The sequence below is a fragment of the Macaca mulatta genome, chromosome 1, assembly GCF_049350105.2.
Source record: "Macaca mulatta isolate MMU2019108-1 chromosome 1, T2T-MMU8v2.0, whole genome shotgun sequence".
NCBI lineage: Eukaryota > Metazoa > Chordata > Mammalia > Primates > Cercopithecidae > Macaca > Macaca mulatta.
Window position 1 is genome coordinate 233028913 of NC_133406.1, and position 17068 is coordinate 233045980.

The following is a 17068-nucleotide window of genomic DNA, read 5'->3' on the forward strand; positions in this document are numbered from 1 at the left end:
TATTGTGAAAAAACCAGTAATCAGTTATTGCTATACTGTATAGGTTGAGAGTCTGGAATGGCACATATGCTATAACAGCAGTTTAAGAAAACATTTATATTTACCACTTCCAAGCAGAATCATTTCTGCAAAGTTGATATAATCTCTTCACAGAGAAGATGCTCTCTTTTAGAAGAAAAGCTTTATGATGTTATCAGTAATACTAAAAAGAATTATAATATTTGAAAACTTGCTTATTTGTCTGATTTACTTACTACATATACCAAGCCCTAGCTTGGTCCTAGCGTGATGTTTACAAATTGACAGTGACAGACAGTCTATCTCTGAAACCGCTAAATCTTTTTTTGTTAACAGGTACAGTTAGAATACATTGCTATGTTCATGAGTAGATCCAAATATCACTTAGTTTGAAATTTTTTAATTAAATATACCATGGATTAATTTGGGTCATATTACAGTATAGAATTGTACATCACTAGAGGTCCCTAATTTTGGACATGCATACTTGATAAATAAATGGCTTTTTAAAAATTGAAACATGCTATAGTCTGTTCAATTTTTAAACATGCAGTATCTATACTAACATCCCTTTGGCTGGAAATGCAAGGCATGCACTGATGCCAACTTTGCTTCTGGACATGCAATATCGGTACTTGTGCAGGCCTATCTGCTGAATTTCCGCAGCCTGTGCATGCTACTTCAAATGCTACGTTTTCTTTCTGCACTACCACAGAACTCATTCACAAATATGCGACAGTGACTCCATCACTGGTGAGATGTCTAGAATTTGAGGTATCCTGAACTCAAAATCTGATAGCATAAACACAAAGATGTTATACATTCACAATTTTTCTAGAATGAACAGGGATGCTTTAGAAATATTAAGTTCATCATTGAGATGAAATAAAAAGGAGAGTGAATTATAAACCAGAACTGTTTTATGTGGTTTCACACCAAAGAATCTATAATCAGCTGGTCAGGGTAGGTATACCCTAAAACATTTTTCTTTTAGTTAAAATGGTCACATTTGTTTTTGCAGTTTTTTCAGTTTCTTTCAGAACTAATTAAAAAGTTGTTTTCATAAGGTTTTAAAGTTGTCATGTAAATACTCTGCTATGAAATTAGTGATGGCCTCACAGACCACTAAGTTAAGGAGAGGTGCATGTCCACGTACAATATCTACATAGGAAAAATAAGAACACTGCAATTTTCAGATATGTTTTCCAGGCTTTCACGACTCCTGAGTTAAAGTGGAGAATTTAGTTCTTAGCTTCGTGATAAAGTTATCATAGTATGCTAGCATTATACATGACATCAAAATGACTTAAATGGCACAAACATTTTTTTTACAGAAAGTCGTTCAAGGAGGAATTAGAAAAAAAGAAAGGGAAAAAATGAAGGAGAACACGTATTAAATTCCAATAACTATACAGGTTACGTAATATCTGTTACTTTATGTAGTCCTCACAACACTGCCATTAGCTCCAATTTGTAAATGCAGAACCTGAGATTTATAGGAATTAAGCAATCTGCCCCAATTCACACAGTTAATAAATGGCAGAACAGGGAATTGAGCCCAGGTTTGTCTGACTTCCAAACCTATAGTTTCAACATTCCACTGCCTCTAAAAATATCTCCCAGGGGCCGGGCGCGGTGGCTCAAGCCTGTAATCCCAGCACTTTGGGAGGCCGAGACAGGCGAATCACAAGGTCAGGAGATCGAGACCATCCTGGCTAATCCGGTGAAACCCCGTCTCTACTAAAAAATACAAAAAACTAGCCGGGTGAGGTGGCGGGCGCCTGTAGTCCCAGCTACTCGGGAGGCTGAGGCAGGAGAATGGCGTAAACCCGGGAGGCGGAGCTTGTAGTGAGCTGCAAGACTCCGTCTCAAAAAAAAAAAAAAAAAAAAAAAAAAATCTCCCAGGATAACACAGAAATTTTTAAAAAATCGTATTTTATTGTTTTTTTCCAAAAGATTTTATAAGAAACATGCATTTGGAAAATTTCCATGGTATGATATGAAATTAACAACAATTACATTTTCTCAATTCTAAGGTGTCATCTTTTATGAGACACTATATTGATTTTATTAATAAAAAATCTTCTTGATGGGGGAAGACCCTCACATAAAATGTGCTTATTGATTTTACAACACAATTATTTAGAATCCTAAAACATGTGAAAAGAACATGTTTAAGAATCAAGGGAGATTTTTAGCCTCATTGTCCAATTTACAATTTATAGACCATATTGACGTTAACTTACTTCTGAAAGTTAACATGCAATTCGGAGACTTACTATCTGCCCTAGTGAAATCATAAATGAAGTTTTATGTTACTTGAGGGTAGATTATTAGGATGAGACAGTGGTGCTTAATTTTTGTTTTGTTTTAAATCAAATGTCAACTCGATAAAATAATGTTTGAATGTTACATTGCCTCCAAAGAAACAGAAAACAATTACATCACCAAAGTGATTTAGAATGACATATACTAGAATTTTAAAACAAATTTTAAGAAATATATGTTTCAAATCAGAGTGTTTCAAATGGTTAAATTTAAGATTACCTTGTTATTAGTTAAGGACATGAATGATTATTCAGGCAGATGTTAATTAAAAATAAATCTTTACCAATGAGAAGGATACAAAATAGAAGTTTAACCATTATTATCTCTGGGTGATTCTCCTTGGTTATTTGTATTTCCAGAATTCACTACAATTAGTATGTGCTGCTTTTGTAATAATAATTATTCCTGCTTGTTAGCTTTTATGTTCTTCACTTATTTACAGACAAGGTTGCACAGGCTTGAATGCAGTGGAACAGTCATAGCTCACTGTGGCCTGGAATTTCTCGGCTCAAGCAATCTTTAGCCTTAGCCTCCTGAGTAGCTAGGACTATAGGCACACATCACCACACCTGGCTAATTTTTAATTTTTTTTTTGTCTAGACAGAGGATCTAAATATATTGCCCAAGCTGGTCTCGAACTCCTGGCCTCAAGCAATTCTCCTGCCTCAGCCCCAAAAAGTACTGAGATTATAGGCATGAGTTGCTTGTTAGTCTTAAAAAAAAAAAAAGTGAATTAGATGGTTTTCTATCCGTCTGTTACTAATCTGTCTTACAAATGCTGTGATCACATTATGCAAAAACAACTAAAAAATTCAGTGGAAGGAAAAAAAATTCAATTTTGTAGACTGAAGCCAAAATCAATGGACTGAACTGGTTTCATTAACATTACCTATGTTGTAAGCAAATTTTTCGGTATACAAACTTGGTAAATATAGACAAGAATTTTTGAAATTGGAATTCGACTTGAAAATCCAGGACCTGTGGTCACCATATCTATAGGACTTGGAACACAGGTGCATGATAAACTTTTGTTATGTTATACAAACTTAGCTAAGGGTTACTGAGTGCTCAGTTCTCTTAAGAAATTACAACTGTTAGACTCATTCAGGGCTAAGAAAGAACTGAATCTAAAAATGTCCAGGTTATCTAAAAAAAAATTATAATTGCACTTACTTCTAAATTCCCTTACACAGAAGACAGGCAAAGCAGTATTCCCTGAACTCATACAGGCAATGCAGGACAGAAGCTACAGTTCCCACAGCGCCAGTGCTGCCCTCAGGAAAGCTGCACGGCCACATTTCTGACTCCTATCAGTAACTTGCAAAGTAGAACTCTTATTGGCTCTGACTTAAGTAATTAGAATAGTAAGACTGACCTGTGACCATTCAGCTATTAACATTAAAGACAATCCCAGTATTTCCCCAAGCATTCTAGGCTGAGAATAACCACCACTCTGGGATACCATTGTAGTCTCAATTCCCCCTCCCCAAAAAGTTGCATCGTAATGTACTGAAGTGATGTCGTAAGCAACAGCACTGAAAGCCAGCAAAAGCCCACAGGGTTTACTTCCATCAGACGTCCAATGATCATTTATGAATCAATGAAGTAGGCCTGCTTCAGAAACTTGTAGCAAACAATGGCTCCATGGGTAAAGCGTAAGGCAAAGCTGCTTCATTACATCTACTCAGTGATGCTCAGCCAGAGAAATGTCTCATGAGTCAGTGGAGTTCAGCGGGAATATTCTCGCAATGCTGGACGTCAAAAATAGACAGGGCAGCGGATGCGGCTTTCTGATTATTACCTGTTGCTTTCAGAGCTGCAATAGCTTGTGGGGAATTTAGGAAAAGAGAGATCTTGCCATTTTCCAGAAATCTCATTTGGATTGCAAAACAAAAAAGACAGAGAGGCCCAATAAGAATGACACAGAGCATGTTGTCTGCAATTTAACACACACCACTGTGTTCCAAAAATATTCATTTCCTAAAAGAGGCAAGTGAGACAAAATTACTTTGGAGATTTAAAATACATCCATGATGACACATCCCACGTTCACGTCTTACTTCTCATGAACACATCAGGCCACTTAGAAACTCTGCCTCATGCCAAATTGAGCTACAGAAGTGTGAGAACACATTTGTTGACCCTAGAGCACTGTTTACTTCTCAGTACACTTCCCGGCATTGTTAGAGAACTGTCCCTTGGATAAAAGTGTACATAACACAGCCAAAAGTGCAAGCGTAATTTTCAGAACTTCGTAATGACCTAATGCAGCTATGACCCGGGGCTGCTCTCAGAAGCGCACAGCAGAGCTGCTCTGTTGAGACCACTACTTACCAGCTTCTGGCAAAGTGTTTGGAAACCCGCTTCTCAAATAAAAAGAAAATACGTTGTTTAAAAATGTATGAGTAAAAAGTGTTATTTCTTCTTCCTCCAATTAAGGTCTTATTCCAGTAAAATAACTGCACCTGCCTTTACTGAACACAGGTGACTAGGCCAGCAGTTTATAAGAAATAGGTTATTTAAATACTAGCATTCCCACTGCTTTTAATAACACCTGTAGTGATTGTTAGAGTTTATAAAGCCTTCTCATAGGAATAGTGTCTCATATCGGGAAAGGAGGAATTTGTCTGGAAATTGCTTTTCAGAGAGTGGTGTCTCTCATCTATGAGAACACTTTCTACTGCCCATGAAAAATAAATGTCTTAGAGAAGTGGAAAGTCATTTGCTGTCTAGAAAAAGAGGCATTTTAGTTTTTATTTTTTAGGTCAAGCAAATCTCAATACCTTGAGGATAAATCTGTTATGTAACTGAACTATCTGCTAACTTACGAGGTATCTTGGTTTTTCTCTATGCAACTGAATAATATCCTGTTAGATATATTCAAAATCCAACTGAAAGTATCTTTTCAGCATATGTACTTTAAAAGTTTCTTAAACCTTAAAAATCCTTCAGTCATTTGCTGAGAAATCGCTTTTGTTGATTTAAATAATCTCTTTGTGTAGGACAAAAGTTCTCTCCTAAACACAGCTATTGTGTCCAAGACAAAAACAAAAACAAAAACGAAAACAAAAAACCCTGATGACAGTATGGAGAGTTTGTTAATTTCGCTTTAAGTTACTGGATAAATTAAGAGGTAGCCCTGAAGGAAACGGGGGATAAAAATGAGCTGTACTCAGTGAAAAATATTTGGTGCTTTTCCTTAGCCTTCCCCGAGCAAAGACAAAACATTTCAAGACACAAGTAGTATTTTCTGATTGCTCTGCTGTTGGAATTCGTCTGTCGTGTCTTAATGCTGCCTTTTTAGATCTCCCCCTGCTCCACTGACATAGGAGTTTGGGTCAGTTTTAGTGTTTTACAAATACTGTCCCCTAAAATTTAATTCTGTAAGTTTTCAAATATTATTTTTCTTTTCTTTTCTGAGACAGGGTCTCACTCTGTTGCCCAGGCTGGAGTGCAGTGGCATGATCATGACACACTGTCGACCTCCTGGGCTCAAGCAATCCTCCCACCTCAGCCTCCAGTAGCTGGGAAAATATTACTTTTCAGTGTATAAACCATGTCTTAAATATGGAATACTTTATGAATTAGCAAAATAAGTATCTTGTTTAACATAATTTCAAGGACTATAAATCTTCCTCAGAGAATGCTCTGCCTCCCAAGAGTAATTTCAATTTGGGGATTGTTAGAGGGAGTGCCGTTGTGACTTCTCTGATGGAAGAATGAGGGAGAGAAGATCTTATTGGTCATCACACAAAGCCATATATACGCTATTCCTCGGTTCAGAGAGTTAGCTAAATATCACCAGGATAGAAGGAACCTTCTCAGCCCCTATCTCTCAAACTTGCGTAGATGTTGTGAGCCATAAGGGGTGTCATGAGATTCCAACTTTCCATGCATGAGTAGGAGTTTTAGGAGTTCACAACAGAATGCAGCAGGCATTAAATAAATTGAGGTTGGGATTCTGATTTGCACTGAAAAGCACCTTCTGAAAATGTTTCTTAAAAACGGTTATTAACATAACAGAAACTAACAAGCTTCAAAAACGCATAAGCAACCACCTCCCGTAAAATGTTGTCCTTGCAGCAGGTGATATTGATTGCATGTAACATGCATGATACTACAACTTGTAGTTAAACTGAACACTAGGGCATGCATCTATTCTCTTGGAGGTTTTTTAAAATGGAAAGAAATATTATCTGTATATACGCAGAGGGTGAGAGGGAATAGAGGGAGAAATGGAGATTTTTGTCCTCTTTTTTTCTTACATTTCAAAAACAAACATCTCTAGATCTATCACAAGGGACCCGAAATATTTTAAGTGGGAACAATTCCCTAAGTCTAAAGAGGATTAATTAGTTAAGTTTATATAAGAGTATAGCTGCTTTTTTTTTCCTCAAAAAAAACCAAATTGTTCCTTCAGCAATTATTTATAGTTTTAAATAGATGAGCCTTTAAATTTTTAAAATTTTAAGGCTTTTAAGGCTTTTCTTTTGTTTTTCTTTTGAGACAGAGTCTTGCTCTGTTGCTCAGGCTGGAGTGCAATGGCACAATCTTGGCTCACTGCAACCTCTGCCTCCCAGGTTCAACTAATTTTTGTATTTTTAGTAGAGACGCGGTTTACCATGTTGGCCAGGCTGGTTTCGAACTCCTGACCTCAAGTGGTCTGGCTGCCTCGGCCTCCCAAAGTGTTGGGATTACAGGCATGAGCCACCACAGCCGGCCCTTTTAAGGCTTTTAAATCTAGGGTTAAGGTCATTATTACAAAGGACTTATAAAAACTAAATTATTCTATCATCAAGTTGGCACACTACAACCTGTGGGCCAAAATCCAGTCCAGTATCTATTTGTATATATAAAGTTTTATTAGAACACAGTCATAGCCATTCATTTATGTGTTGTCTGTGGCTGCTTTCCTGCTACATTAAAAGAACTGAGTAGTTGCGACAGACTGTACAGCCCACAAAGCTTAAGGTATTTACTATCTGGCCTTTCAGAAAAACATCTGCCAACTCCTGGGTTAAAATATAATAAATAAAGATTAGCATCAACATAAGTCTAGTTAGATGGGAAATCATATGTCCAGAAACATTAGCAGTTAAAACTGCTACGAGATTTTTTGAACTATGACCTTTTCTCAGAAATCTTAAAGATGACTAAATAAAGTATTAGTGTAAGGTTAAGGAGAGGGGGCACTGAATATAGTCGAGTTGATAGAATTCCCATGTTATAATTTCAACTCACTTTTTCTCTTAAGATTATATATAAGAAACAAGTTGTCAAATTAATCTAAATGAATTTAGATTAATTAGATTTTGATAAATTCTATTTCTGGCTTTTTTTTTTTTTTTTTTGAGACAGGGTCTCGCTCTGTTGCTCAGGCTGGAGTGCAGTGGCATGATCACAACTCACTGCGGCCTCAACCTCCCAGGCTTACATGATCCTCCCACCTCAGTCTCCCGAGTAGCTGGGACTACAGGCATGCCCTACCACGCCTGGTTAGCTTTTGATCTTTTGTAGAGATGGAGTCTCCCTATGTTGCCCAGGCTGGCACTGAACTCCTGGGCTCAAGCAATCCTCCCACCTCAGCCTCCCAGGCTTACATGATCCTCCCACCTCAGCCTCCCAGGCTTACATGATCCTCCCACCTCAGCCTCCCAGGCTTACATGATCCTCCCACCTCAGCCTCCCAAAGCGCTGGATTATAGGCATGAGCCATCGTACCTAGCCTATTCTTGGCTTTGAAAAAATAGTTTTCTGACGCTAAATCTTTGATTATAACCCAAACACATTATAGTTGTTTCTGGGAGACTTTTGCCTTTTGCCCTGCTTACAAATTGGCATCATATTCTAAAATCTCAGGAACTAAAATTACTCATTGTCATCTCTTTAAAATTCAAAGCCTATTGGAATCCCTACTCTTGTTATGTAGAATATAAATATTGAAGACATTTTACACCACATTTTCGTTATTCAGCATTACCATCGAGTGATGGAAGGCCAGTTCACTATTTTATAATGAATGTCCTGGGTTTGTTCTGAAAGGGCAGCCTCATACGCTGACTTACCTCACAGCACCAGGGAGGGGGAGATTTAGAAAATGCAACTGCAGGAGCAGGGTATAGGGAAACAGCCATTCTCAGTAAGAAATAGGTTCATTAAAAAAAAAAAAAAAAAACCTACTACCACCTCCTAGTGAGCCTCCTTGCTTTAGACATTTTGACAAAACAGTCATGGAGAAAATTTCACGTGGCAAATTATCTTAATCACAGAAAGCCACTTGCTGAGTGTTTTCATGTAACACAGCCTCATTTGGCCGGGTTCGTGGCCTACCAGCCCTGTTTTCGTCCCCAGGCTTCCTCCACCACATCCTAGGCATGCCCTGCAGTGGTTTCGAACGGCCCTCCCTTTTACTCACTCATGCATTTGTACATCTAATGTATGTGACTGTTCTCCTGTCATGTAAAATAGCAGTGTTAGTAATCAGGGTTAGTTTTTACTTGATTTTATTTCATTCAAAATGGATGTGAAACTTACTGGCATACCTAGGCTGCAGCCCCATGCAAGCAAGCAAAAAGCAAAATACTGAAAATGGAAGAGAAGAGAAACTGGCTAGCAGGCAGCTAAACTCACCCTTTTGTACAGCCTATGGTCCACCAGGGGGCTTTAGACAGTAAAACAACACCAGAGAGCTATTAGCACGTGAGGGTCACAACAGAAATCTTATAAATAGCTTTATTTCAACAAAAAAGAGTATAACATGGTTTCTTTTTTGGAAAGAAAGAAAAGGAGAGTGATGGTGGGGGTATGTGAAATGAGTAGGTAGAAAATTCACCAATTTAAGTCTCAAAAAATTGGGGTCGTATGACTTAGAAATGGGACACTTCTGACTGATTCCTGAAGCTACTATCTACCTACCTTTTTGAGAGGGTGTCATATGAGGTTTTCCTTTTTTTTTTTTTTTGAGACAGAGTCTCTCCCTGTCGCCCAGGCTGGAATGCAGTGGTGCAATCTCGGCTCACTGCAACCTCCGCTTCCCAGGTTCAAGAGAGTCTCTCCTGCCCCAACCTCCCAAGTAGCCGGGACTACAGGTGTGCGCCACCACACCCAGCTAATTTTTTACGTCTTTAGTAGAGACAGGGTTTCACCACGTTGGCCAGGCTGGTCTCAAACTCCTGACCTCAAGTGATCCACCCACCTCGGCCTCCCAAAGTGCTGGGATTACAGGCATGAGCCACCGCACCCGGCCAAGATTTTCTATCTTAATAAGATTTTAATGCTTCTAAGGGACAACAGACAAGATAGTTTCTTTTAAAATAACATTAAATAACTCGATCCAGAATGAAAATAGGATTACACACATCCTAAGGAAAATACGAGTTTAAAACAAACTTCCAGGATAGATTTTTAGGATTTCTTCAAGATCCTTAATTGAACATATTAACGGAATATATAGAAATGGGAAGTGAATACTGATCTTAGTGCAGAGGTGATTAAAATTTGCCTATTTTTCTAACATCTGAACTGTAAATGGTCAAGAGCCAATAACATTTTTTATTTCATTCCAATTAATGCAGAGAAATCCAGAGCCCATATCTGATGTTCTCTTCATAATGAACCTTCTTGTTATCCATCTTCTGAGGTTATTACCAGTTAAAATATACACTTAAGAAAGGCAAAAATCTTCATGAAATTCTTCTCTACCAGTTTACAGAAAGAGAACTCTAAAAACAAAAGTGAAAGGACTGCTTTGTTCAGCTTATTTTGTGGGGGCAGCCTTTCATGAATTTATGTTCTGTTTAAATATCTCATTCTCTTAATTCTCTCAAACACAGGACACAGCTTTGGCCAACATGAAAGGGAGACGAGTGTAGGACTTTATGCAGTTTTGCTCCTACGTTACCCACACATTCATGCAAAGTCTGAGGATCAGGCTAGAAGAAACGAGGAAAAAGTCTAGCACAACTTAACTTGCAGACATTCTGGTTTGTCTGAAGTGGCCTAAAGAACAGTGGTGTTAAGGTAATTTTCTTGAAAATAAAATCTATCTGGAAAGTATCAACCACAGTGTCATGAAAGAAGATGTGATTCTGCTCAAAGTGGCCAAAGTCTACTGGTTTTAGTGCTGGATAGGGTCTTGCTCAGGTTTTGCATTTTGCAGGTCTAAGAGGAAAAGGGAGGAAGGAACTATGAACATATTGGAGAATGTAAGGAAAAGGGCCCAGGTGAGTCCTTGATCTGTTCACCAAATAAAGAAAATCCACTACTCTATTTGGTCCTAAGTCCCCTGCTAAGTAAAAGGTACGACTGAACAATAAAGAAAAGAGGCTGCCTTAGGTGAGGCTTGCAGAATTAATTTCATGATCTCAGAGCCATACCCATTTTGGGGATGCATCTTCTAACAGGACGTCCTATTTCAGAGTACTGACACTGGTATGTTACTCATTAGCTATCATGGTGAAAAATCGCCCATCCTCGCACGGTGGAAAGTAAATGTTGCTGAGGCACAGGGCGAGTGAACACTGGCTTCTGCGCGGCATTGTAGCTGGGGAAAACCATCTATCCTAGTGAATACTGTTTTTAAGTTTTTATGATGCTAATGCAGTGGCTGTGCATGTTTCCTTCTATGGTCACAAAAATAAATTCTTTTGTTAATTTAAGTAAAAGTACAAATAACCCATTAAACCTATTAAGTCTTAAAGGCAAGATATTTTCAAAGCTAGCAATCAGATGGTTGTAGGAGTAAGAAAAAGTAAAGCAAAATGAAACCTCCAAGGAGTCCAATTAAATATGAATACTAGGACTTTTGGTATAATTAAATAGGAAGAGGAAATAAGACATTAAAGAGCCTGCTTTAATGTTTGGTTCTATAAACTGCACAGCTCCTGACACACAGAGCAACAACCCAACCACACAGAAGGTGGTCTACACCCAGCTCAGACGGCCGCAGTTACAGACGTCAGACTGGAATATTAACCTGGACAAAGAACACAAACCACTTTCACCAGCCCCCTGAAATCTAAGTAGAGATGTCAGTCTTCATAAAGAAAGCTCAAATTTGAGGAACAAAGAGAAATTCCTCTGGCTTAGCTCCACGAGAAGATGCTATGTCCCACAGAACGCTGGGGTCACAGAACCCCATTTCCTACTAATTGAAGATATGCCCAGAATCCCAGATGTCTTTCTTTTCCTGAACAGCTGCATTCCAGCAATCTCTCCTGTTCCTCCTCACGGACCAGCTTTAACTGATAGTTTAATAATAGAGGCTGTTAGCAATTACATGACCAGCAGAGGGCACCAGCTATTTGGTGGAAATTCCACATCAGAAAACTTGTTTGGAATTCATGGTTTTCTTTCCCTTCTTTGAGACTAGAAACTGTTTTCTCTTTGGACACACGCTAGCATAGCAAAGGATTAGAGCAAAGAACATACTGCAATGTGGCATATCAATCGCAGGTTAAAGAGAAACTTAATATTAAAAGCTAGTCCGACTAAGTTGACCTCACACCCAGATTAAAACAGAAAAACACGGGTATGAATCTCCATTGTTCAAACAGCATCGTCTGACATGGTTACCAGCGTTCCAAGGGTAGCAACCTGATCCCTACTTAAAGAGCTCTACCACCCTACTGTAATTTGGGACATCTGCCCTGATTACCTGCAGGGGGATTAGCTTTACATAGGAGTTAGTGAGGGTTCAGAAGGTCAGGGATGCTTCATCATTCTCCCTGAGCAGAATGTATAAACGAGGACTAGTGTACCTGTGGCGACAGCGGCGTAGAAACCTCATTATTTTTCGAGCAGCTTGATCCTGCTTTTTGGTTAGCAAACTGCTCCTGAAAAAGTCAGAATATTATTGTCACAAGAAGGACACAGTAAAGCCCAATATGCGAAACTGGTCAGCAGTGACAGAGGACTCTGCATTAAGCAGTTCATGTAGCAAAGCCAACAGCATACGTTAAAGATGTATACAGTCTGAAGGGGAATGAGTGCGTATGCTGTTTTCATAGTATCGAGTCAGGCATCACTAGAGGAGAAAGGAGGGTGTGTGCAGGCACCCTCAGCTTCAAGAGAGACTATATAAAGACTGAAAATAAAATGCCACTTAAATATTCTTTCACAATTTATTAGCAGCTCATTTTGCTGCAAAAGGCATTCTGGCATTAGAGAGGCTTTCTTAGTTTAGAAGGTGATTCACGGGAGCTGATACACTCTTTGGGTTATTGTGTAAATGTTCTGATCAATGTATTTTACTTGGCTCAACATTTTTATCACAGTCTCTAAAATGGAACAGCTTAACCCTAATTACTCTTCCAAGGTTGCAGTAATTCTACAATTTCACTCATTTCCCATTTGCCCCAAGAATAGTCTTATCTCTAATCCAAATGCAGCATCACACACATTTCAGTTACATTAGGATTGGGGACAAGTTCTGTTTAGAAATAACTCCAAGAATAGCTTTTATATTTTCACATTGAAAATCAGATTTCCTTCAGCCTCAAAGAGCATGTTTATATAAAATTACATGAGTGCTGGCAGCGGGCTGTACTTTTTTTTTCTTCTATAAAGGAAATGGACTAAACTACTATAATTGAGTGGTAACTTTCTGAGTAGAAACTGGTGCTGCCAAATTCTGATATAAGGTGAAACTGGGTGGCAATATCAAAATAATTGGGTGGGATGCAGAGAGAAAGAGCTAAATATTCAAAACCAGACTCAGCACAGGTGTTAAGTATACAGCCACCACACCTAGAACGTTCTGGAACACAGTGACTGCCAATGCTTTAGGCCTGCCCCCGGACTCCAATGTCAGCCCAGGACAAGTCTTTCAAAGAAGTCAGAGTTCTCTTCCCTAGGGAGCTTTAACTCCATGAGCTCTTTTCCACCCACCTGAGTTTCTGTTGTACAATCACAGCCGTCCGGCGAGCCTGCCGTCTTTTGCCACATTTCTTATAACTTCGGTAGTACTTTTGGATCAGCACAGCAGCCCGTCGGCTCTGCTGGAATTTTTTTTGTTCATAGTAACTTCGGAATTTGCTCTGGATAAGGATGGCAGCCTGTGTCATCTTTTTATAAAGTGCATACTGCAGGGGAAACAAGAACAAGCAACACAGTAACAACAGGGGCCGCATGGGCTCAGCGTCCTTCGAGTTTACTGGGAAGGGAAGAAGAGAAAATGCTTTTCCCCTCTATTATCACATTCTCTCTTCAGGGTTTAATCACAAAAGAGGCAAACGAGGAAGCTTTACACCTACCTTTCCAAAATGTAAACTATTACTTTAAGGGTTGCCTTCAGACATACTTTTTTCCCCTAAAACATCAAAATATTTAGCCCTTCTTGGAGAAAAATTTTAATAGCAATACCCTTAGACGTTTATGAATCTAAAAACAGATTTCGACAGGAAAATTTTAGATGCTTCAGATTAATATTTCCTATCCAGTTTTGAAACATGAACATCATTTTTTCATGCCTTCCAATTCCCACCATACACAAATCTATTTAGCAGTCAGCTCCTGGTTTCTAACTATCATTCCACATGGCAAGTTTCTGACTGAGTTACAAGGTCCCAAATACAAGGCTTATCATGAAACGCTGACACCTTTAAGCCATTTTAACCTGTAAAAGATGAACACTCGTAAGACCAACACGGTGGTGAAGCCGTGAAACCTGGACGGCTGTCACAGTGCTGTGGGCGGCCCAGGAGGCAGTGCCAGGAGCCCTCCACCCAGCCCCCTGCAGAGCTACCGAAGTGAGGAATGAAGGCCCAGGGTGAATTCTCCTCAACATCAGTCTCTAGGCACCAAAAATACAGAGCTCTCCATGGTCTTAAAATTCTATGTCCAAATTTCTAAGAAAACAGAGTATGACTCCGGGGATGAGAAGCTGCAATGAAGCCCTTTGCTTATAAGAAGGCAACTTACCATTGCAAGGAAAAATATTCCCCAGAAAATCCCTGTATCTGCCTAACTGTATCTCTGGATGTATGAGGAGGTGAAATGAGGGAGGGAAACTGACTTCTCAGAATTGTCCAAGAACCCGGACCCTTCTGCAAGAAACTTCTTTGGTCTTATCTGACCTGCTTTACCTTTTCACTGGTCTGAAAGCCTTTGAAGACAAGAATGCTGTAGCCTACAGAGCCCCTGTGGTTTCCATCATCTCCACCTGTGCACGTTACACACTCAGACCCATTGGGCCATAGTGAAGTGCTTTGGGAAAAAGGGTATTTCCTTAGTGGCCACAGGGCTCACGGGAACTGGCTCAGATGGATTAACACCAGCCAAAAAATGTCCAGTTATTAATGTCGAAACCCACTCCAACTGAATAACCACGTGGTCCCCAGAGGACAGACGCACTGTGCTCAGGTGGCCTGGCAAGGGGGGTACGTTTACTCCATGACCATGCCATCTTAACAGTCCCTCCCTGCAGCTGGTGATGGGTGTGAAGTTTGTGACTCTGGTGGAATGGTTTGTGAGAGGACTTGGGAGTATCATTACCTTCAAGGCTATCCATGTCAGCTTGGGGGAAAAACAGAAAATACAAGATTAATGTTAGATTGCTGAATATAATGAAATTAAAAACCAGAATCAATAAAACTCCCAACCAAGAAAAAAAAAAAAGGCAACCTGGCTATATTAATGCCTTCCGTTTTCCAAAATATTTGTTTTACAGTTGTTACTCTTTCCAAAAATAATGCCTTCTGTCTTCCTAGCTGTAGATGACAGTTTCTGGGGAGGGTTATTTTTTTTAAAAAAACCAAACTCATATTTTGGAATCAATACCTGTTGTAATCACAGACTTGAAACCTTCATGCTGTGTATCACCTGTGCTCCCAGGAAGCCTGCTCACCCAACAGAAGCCAGGGTGGCTCCCTGCTGTAGAGCTACAGGCACTGTGGTGTCAGCGTTTGCACAATAAACCTTCCTTTTCTGGGATCATGAACTCAACTGGCTCGAAGCCGAAGACGTCCCCCCACCCCTATTAATCGGGCTTAATCCTAGAGAAGCTTGAGGAAACGGCAACCCGTATCAGAAACTGAGGCAAGTCCTGGATTATGATAAGCTAACAGAATCCCTAATTTCTATGTGACCGTTACACATATTAGAACGTATTATTCCTGAAATAAAAATTTAGAACGACCTAAAGCACAATCTAATAAAAGGTTCTAGAATCTACCGACAGGCCTGAATGTTACCATGCAAACCAGTCAAAACTCCATTAGGCAATTTTTAATATTTTATAACCACCTCAATGATGAGAAAGGCCTCATACTTATGTAATTTCTCTGAGCTTCAGCTGCTTCATCTGTATACTGGAAATAAATACTGCTTACTTCAAATAATTGCAAAAAGGAAATGAGATGGGGCACCTAAAAAATCTAGTATGTACTAGGTGCCCCAAAAATATGAGTTCCTTTTCCCATCTGACTAGTTCCATAGCCCTACAAGTTGGTTTGCAAACAGTAACACTGCACGAAAGAGTACTCAGATATTTGTGTTGCACCTTTAACTAAGGTGAACAAAAGCAGTTTAAGATGTTCTGGCTTCCTCTGATTTTCAAAGATTTTAACAATTCTTCATTTTAAAATACGTAAGAAGCTGAAAGGAAAATGGCCAAAGATTAAACACCTTCTGTAATTCAAACTCAAAGGTAATACATAGCCAGCATTTACCTTCTGCAATCACCGTATCACACACTGGATTCCCCAGAGTTCTCTAGTTACTAGGGAGTTTATGAAAGTATTGGACCATGGATCCTCCCCGCAAAGATACTGGTGTTAGGATCAGACCAGTATCTCCGGTAGGTAACAATACTAAAAGATCAAAAATGTGGACAAAAACTGTTTTGCGGTGCAAGTCTAATTGCAGATGGTTTTGTTTTCCCTTTTTGTTTTAGAGACGAGGTCCAAGCTGGACTTCGATACCTGGGCTCAAGAAGATCCTCTGGCCTCAGCCTCTCGAGGAGCTGGGATTACAGGGACACACCAACCACCATGTCTGGCTTCCCCTGGTTTTTGTTTGTTTGTTTTGTTTTGTTTGTTTGTTTATCATGGCAGTTCAAATTAAGTCTCTGGCCGGGCGCAGTGGCTCACGCATGTAATCCCAGCACTTTGGGAGGCCGAGGCAGGCGGATCACTTGAGGTCAGGAGTTCAAGATCAGCCTGGCAACATGGTGAAACCCCGACTCTACTAAAACTAGAAAAAGCAGCTGGGCATGGTAGCACACGCCTGTAGTCCCAGCTACTTGGGAGGCAGAGGCAGGAGAATCGCTTGAACCTGGGAGATGGAGGTTGCAGTGAGCCCAGATCGTGCCACTGCACTCCAGCCTGGGCGACAGAGCCAGACTCCGTTTCAAAAACAAAAAAACAAAAAAACAAAAAACAAAAAACAAATTAAGTCTCTGTAATGAGGTACTAGATGTAGTGCTCTTTAGCCAAACTGCACACCAGGATCCTCAGTGGCCTCGGGTGGGGCACAGTTCCCTTCTGTGGTGCAAAACTGAGGTTTACCTGTTTATATTTTCTGTAACAACGCTGAATGACAGCAGCAGCTACTTCTTGCTGTTCCCGCAAGGGTCGACCCTTAAGGGTAAAGTAAGGAGAAAAAAAATCAGTAATGATTAACTACCAGAAATGTCAGCTTTTTATTACTATTCATTTAATGCACCTTCTCAGAGCTGAGATCCCAGGTTTACCAAAAAATACTGATACTTAATTATAAATGAGGA

The 17068-nt window shown here is 39.6% G+C and overlaps 1 protein-coding gene and 1 long non-coding RNA gene across 37 annotated transcripts in view; both read right to left on the reverse strand.

The window, feature by feature from the left end:
* Positions 1 to 17068, reverse strand: part of CAMTA1 (calmodulin binding transcription activator 1) — a 973269-nt gene that overhangs the window by 5093 nt on the left and 951108 nt on the right. For 11 of the 36 annotated variants that reach the window (XM_028840326.2, XM_028840321.2, XM_028840381.2 and 8 more), the window contains 4 exons: positions 16851 to 16922; positions 13234 to 13427; positions 12105 to 12179; positions 8977 to 9007 (listed from right to left, as the gene is read on the reverse strand). In XM_028840326.2, the coding sequence (XP_028696159.2) occupies positions 8977 to 9007; positions 12105 to 12179; positions 13234 to 13427; positions 16851 to 16922 (372 nt within the window). Of the gene's footprint in view, positions 1 to 8976; positions 9008 to 12104; positions 12180 to 13233; positions 13428 to 14838; positions 14860 to 16850; positions 16923 to 17068 lie in introns of all 36 variants that reach the window. The other 25 variants (XM_028840340.2, XM_028840366.2, XM_028840374.2 and 22 more) reach the window with 4 other exon arrangements.
* On the reverse strand, positions 406 to 1912 carry LOC144336817 (uncharacterized). The gene is made up of 2 exons (XR_013409136.1): positions 1816 to 1912; positions 406 to 1678 (listed from the first exon to the last, which is right to left on the reverse strand). It is a non-coding gene; the product is annotated as an uncharacterized LOC144336817 (long non-coding RNA).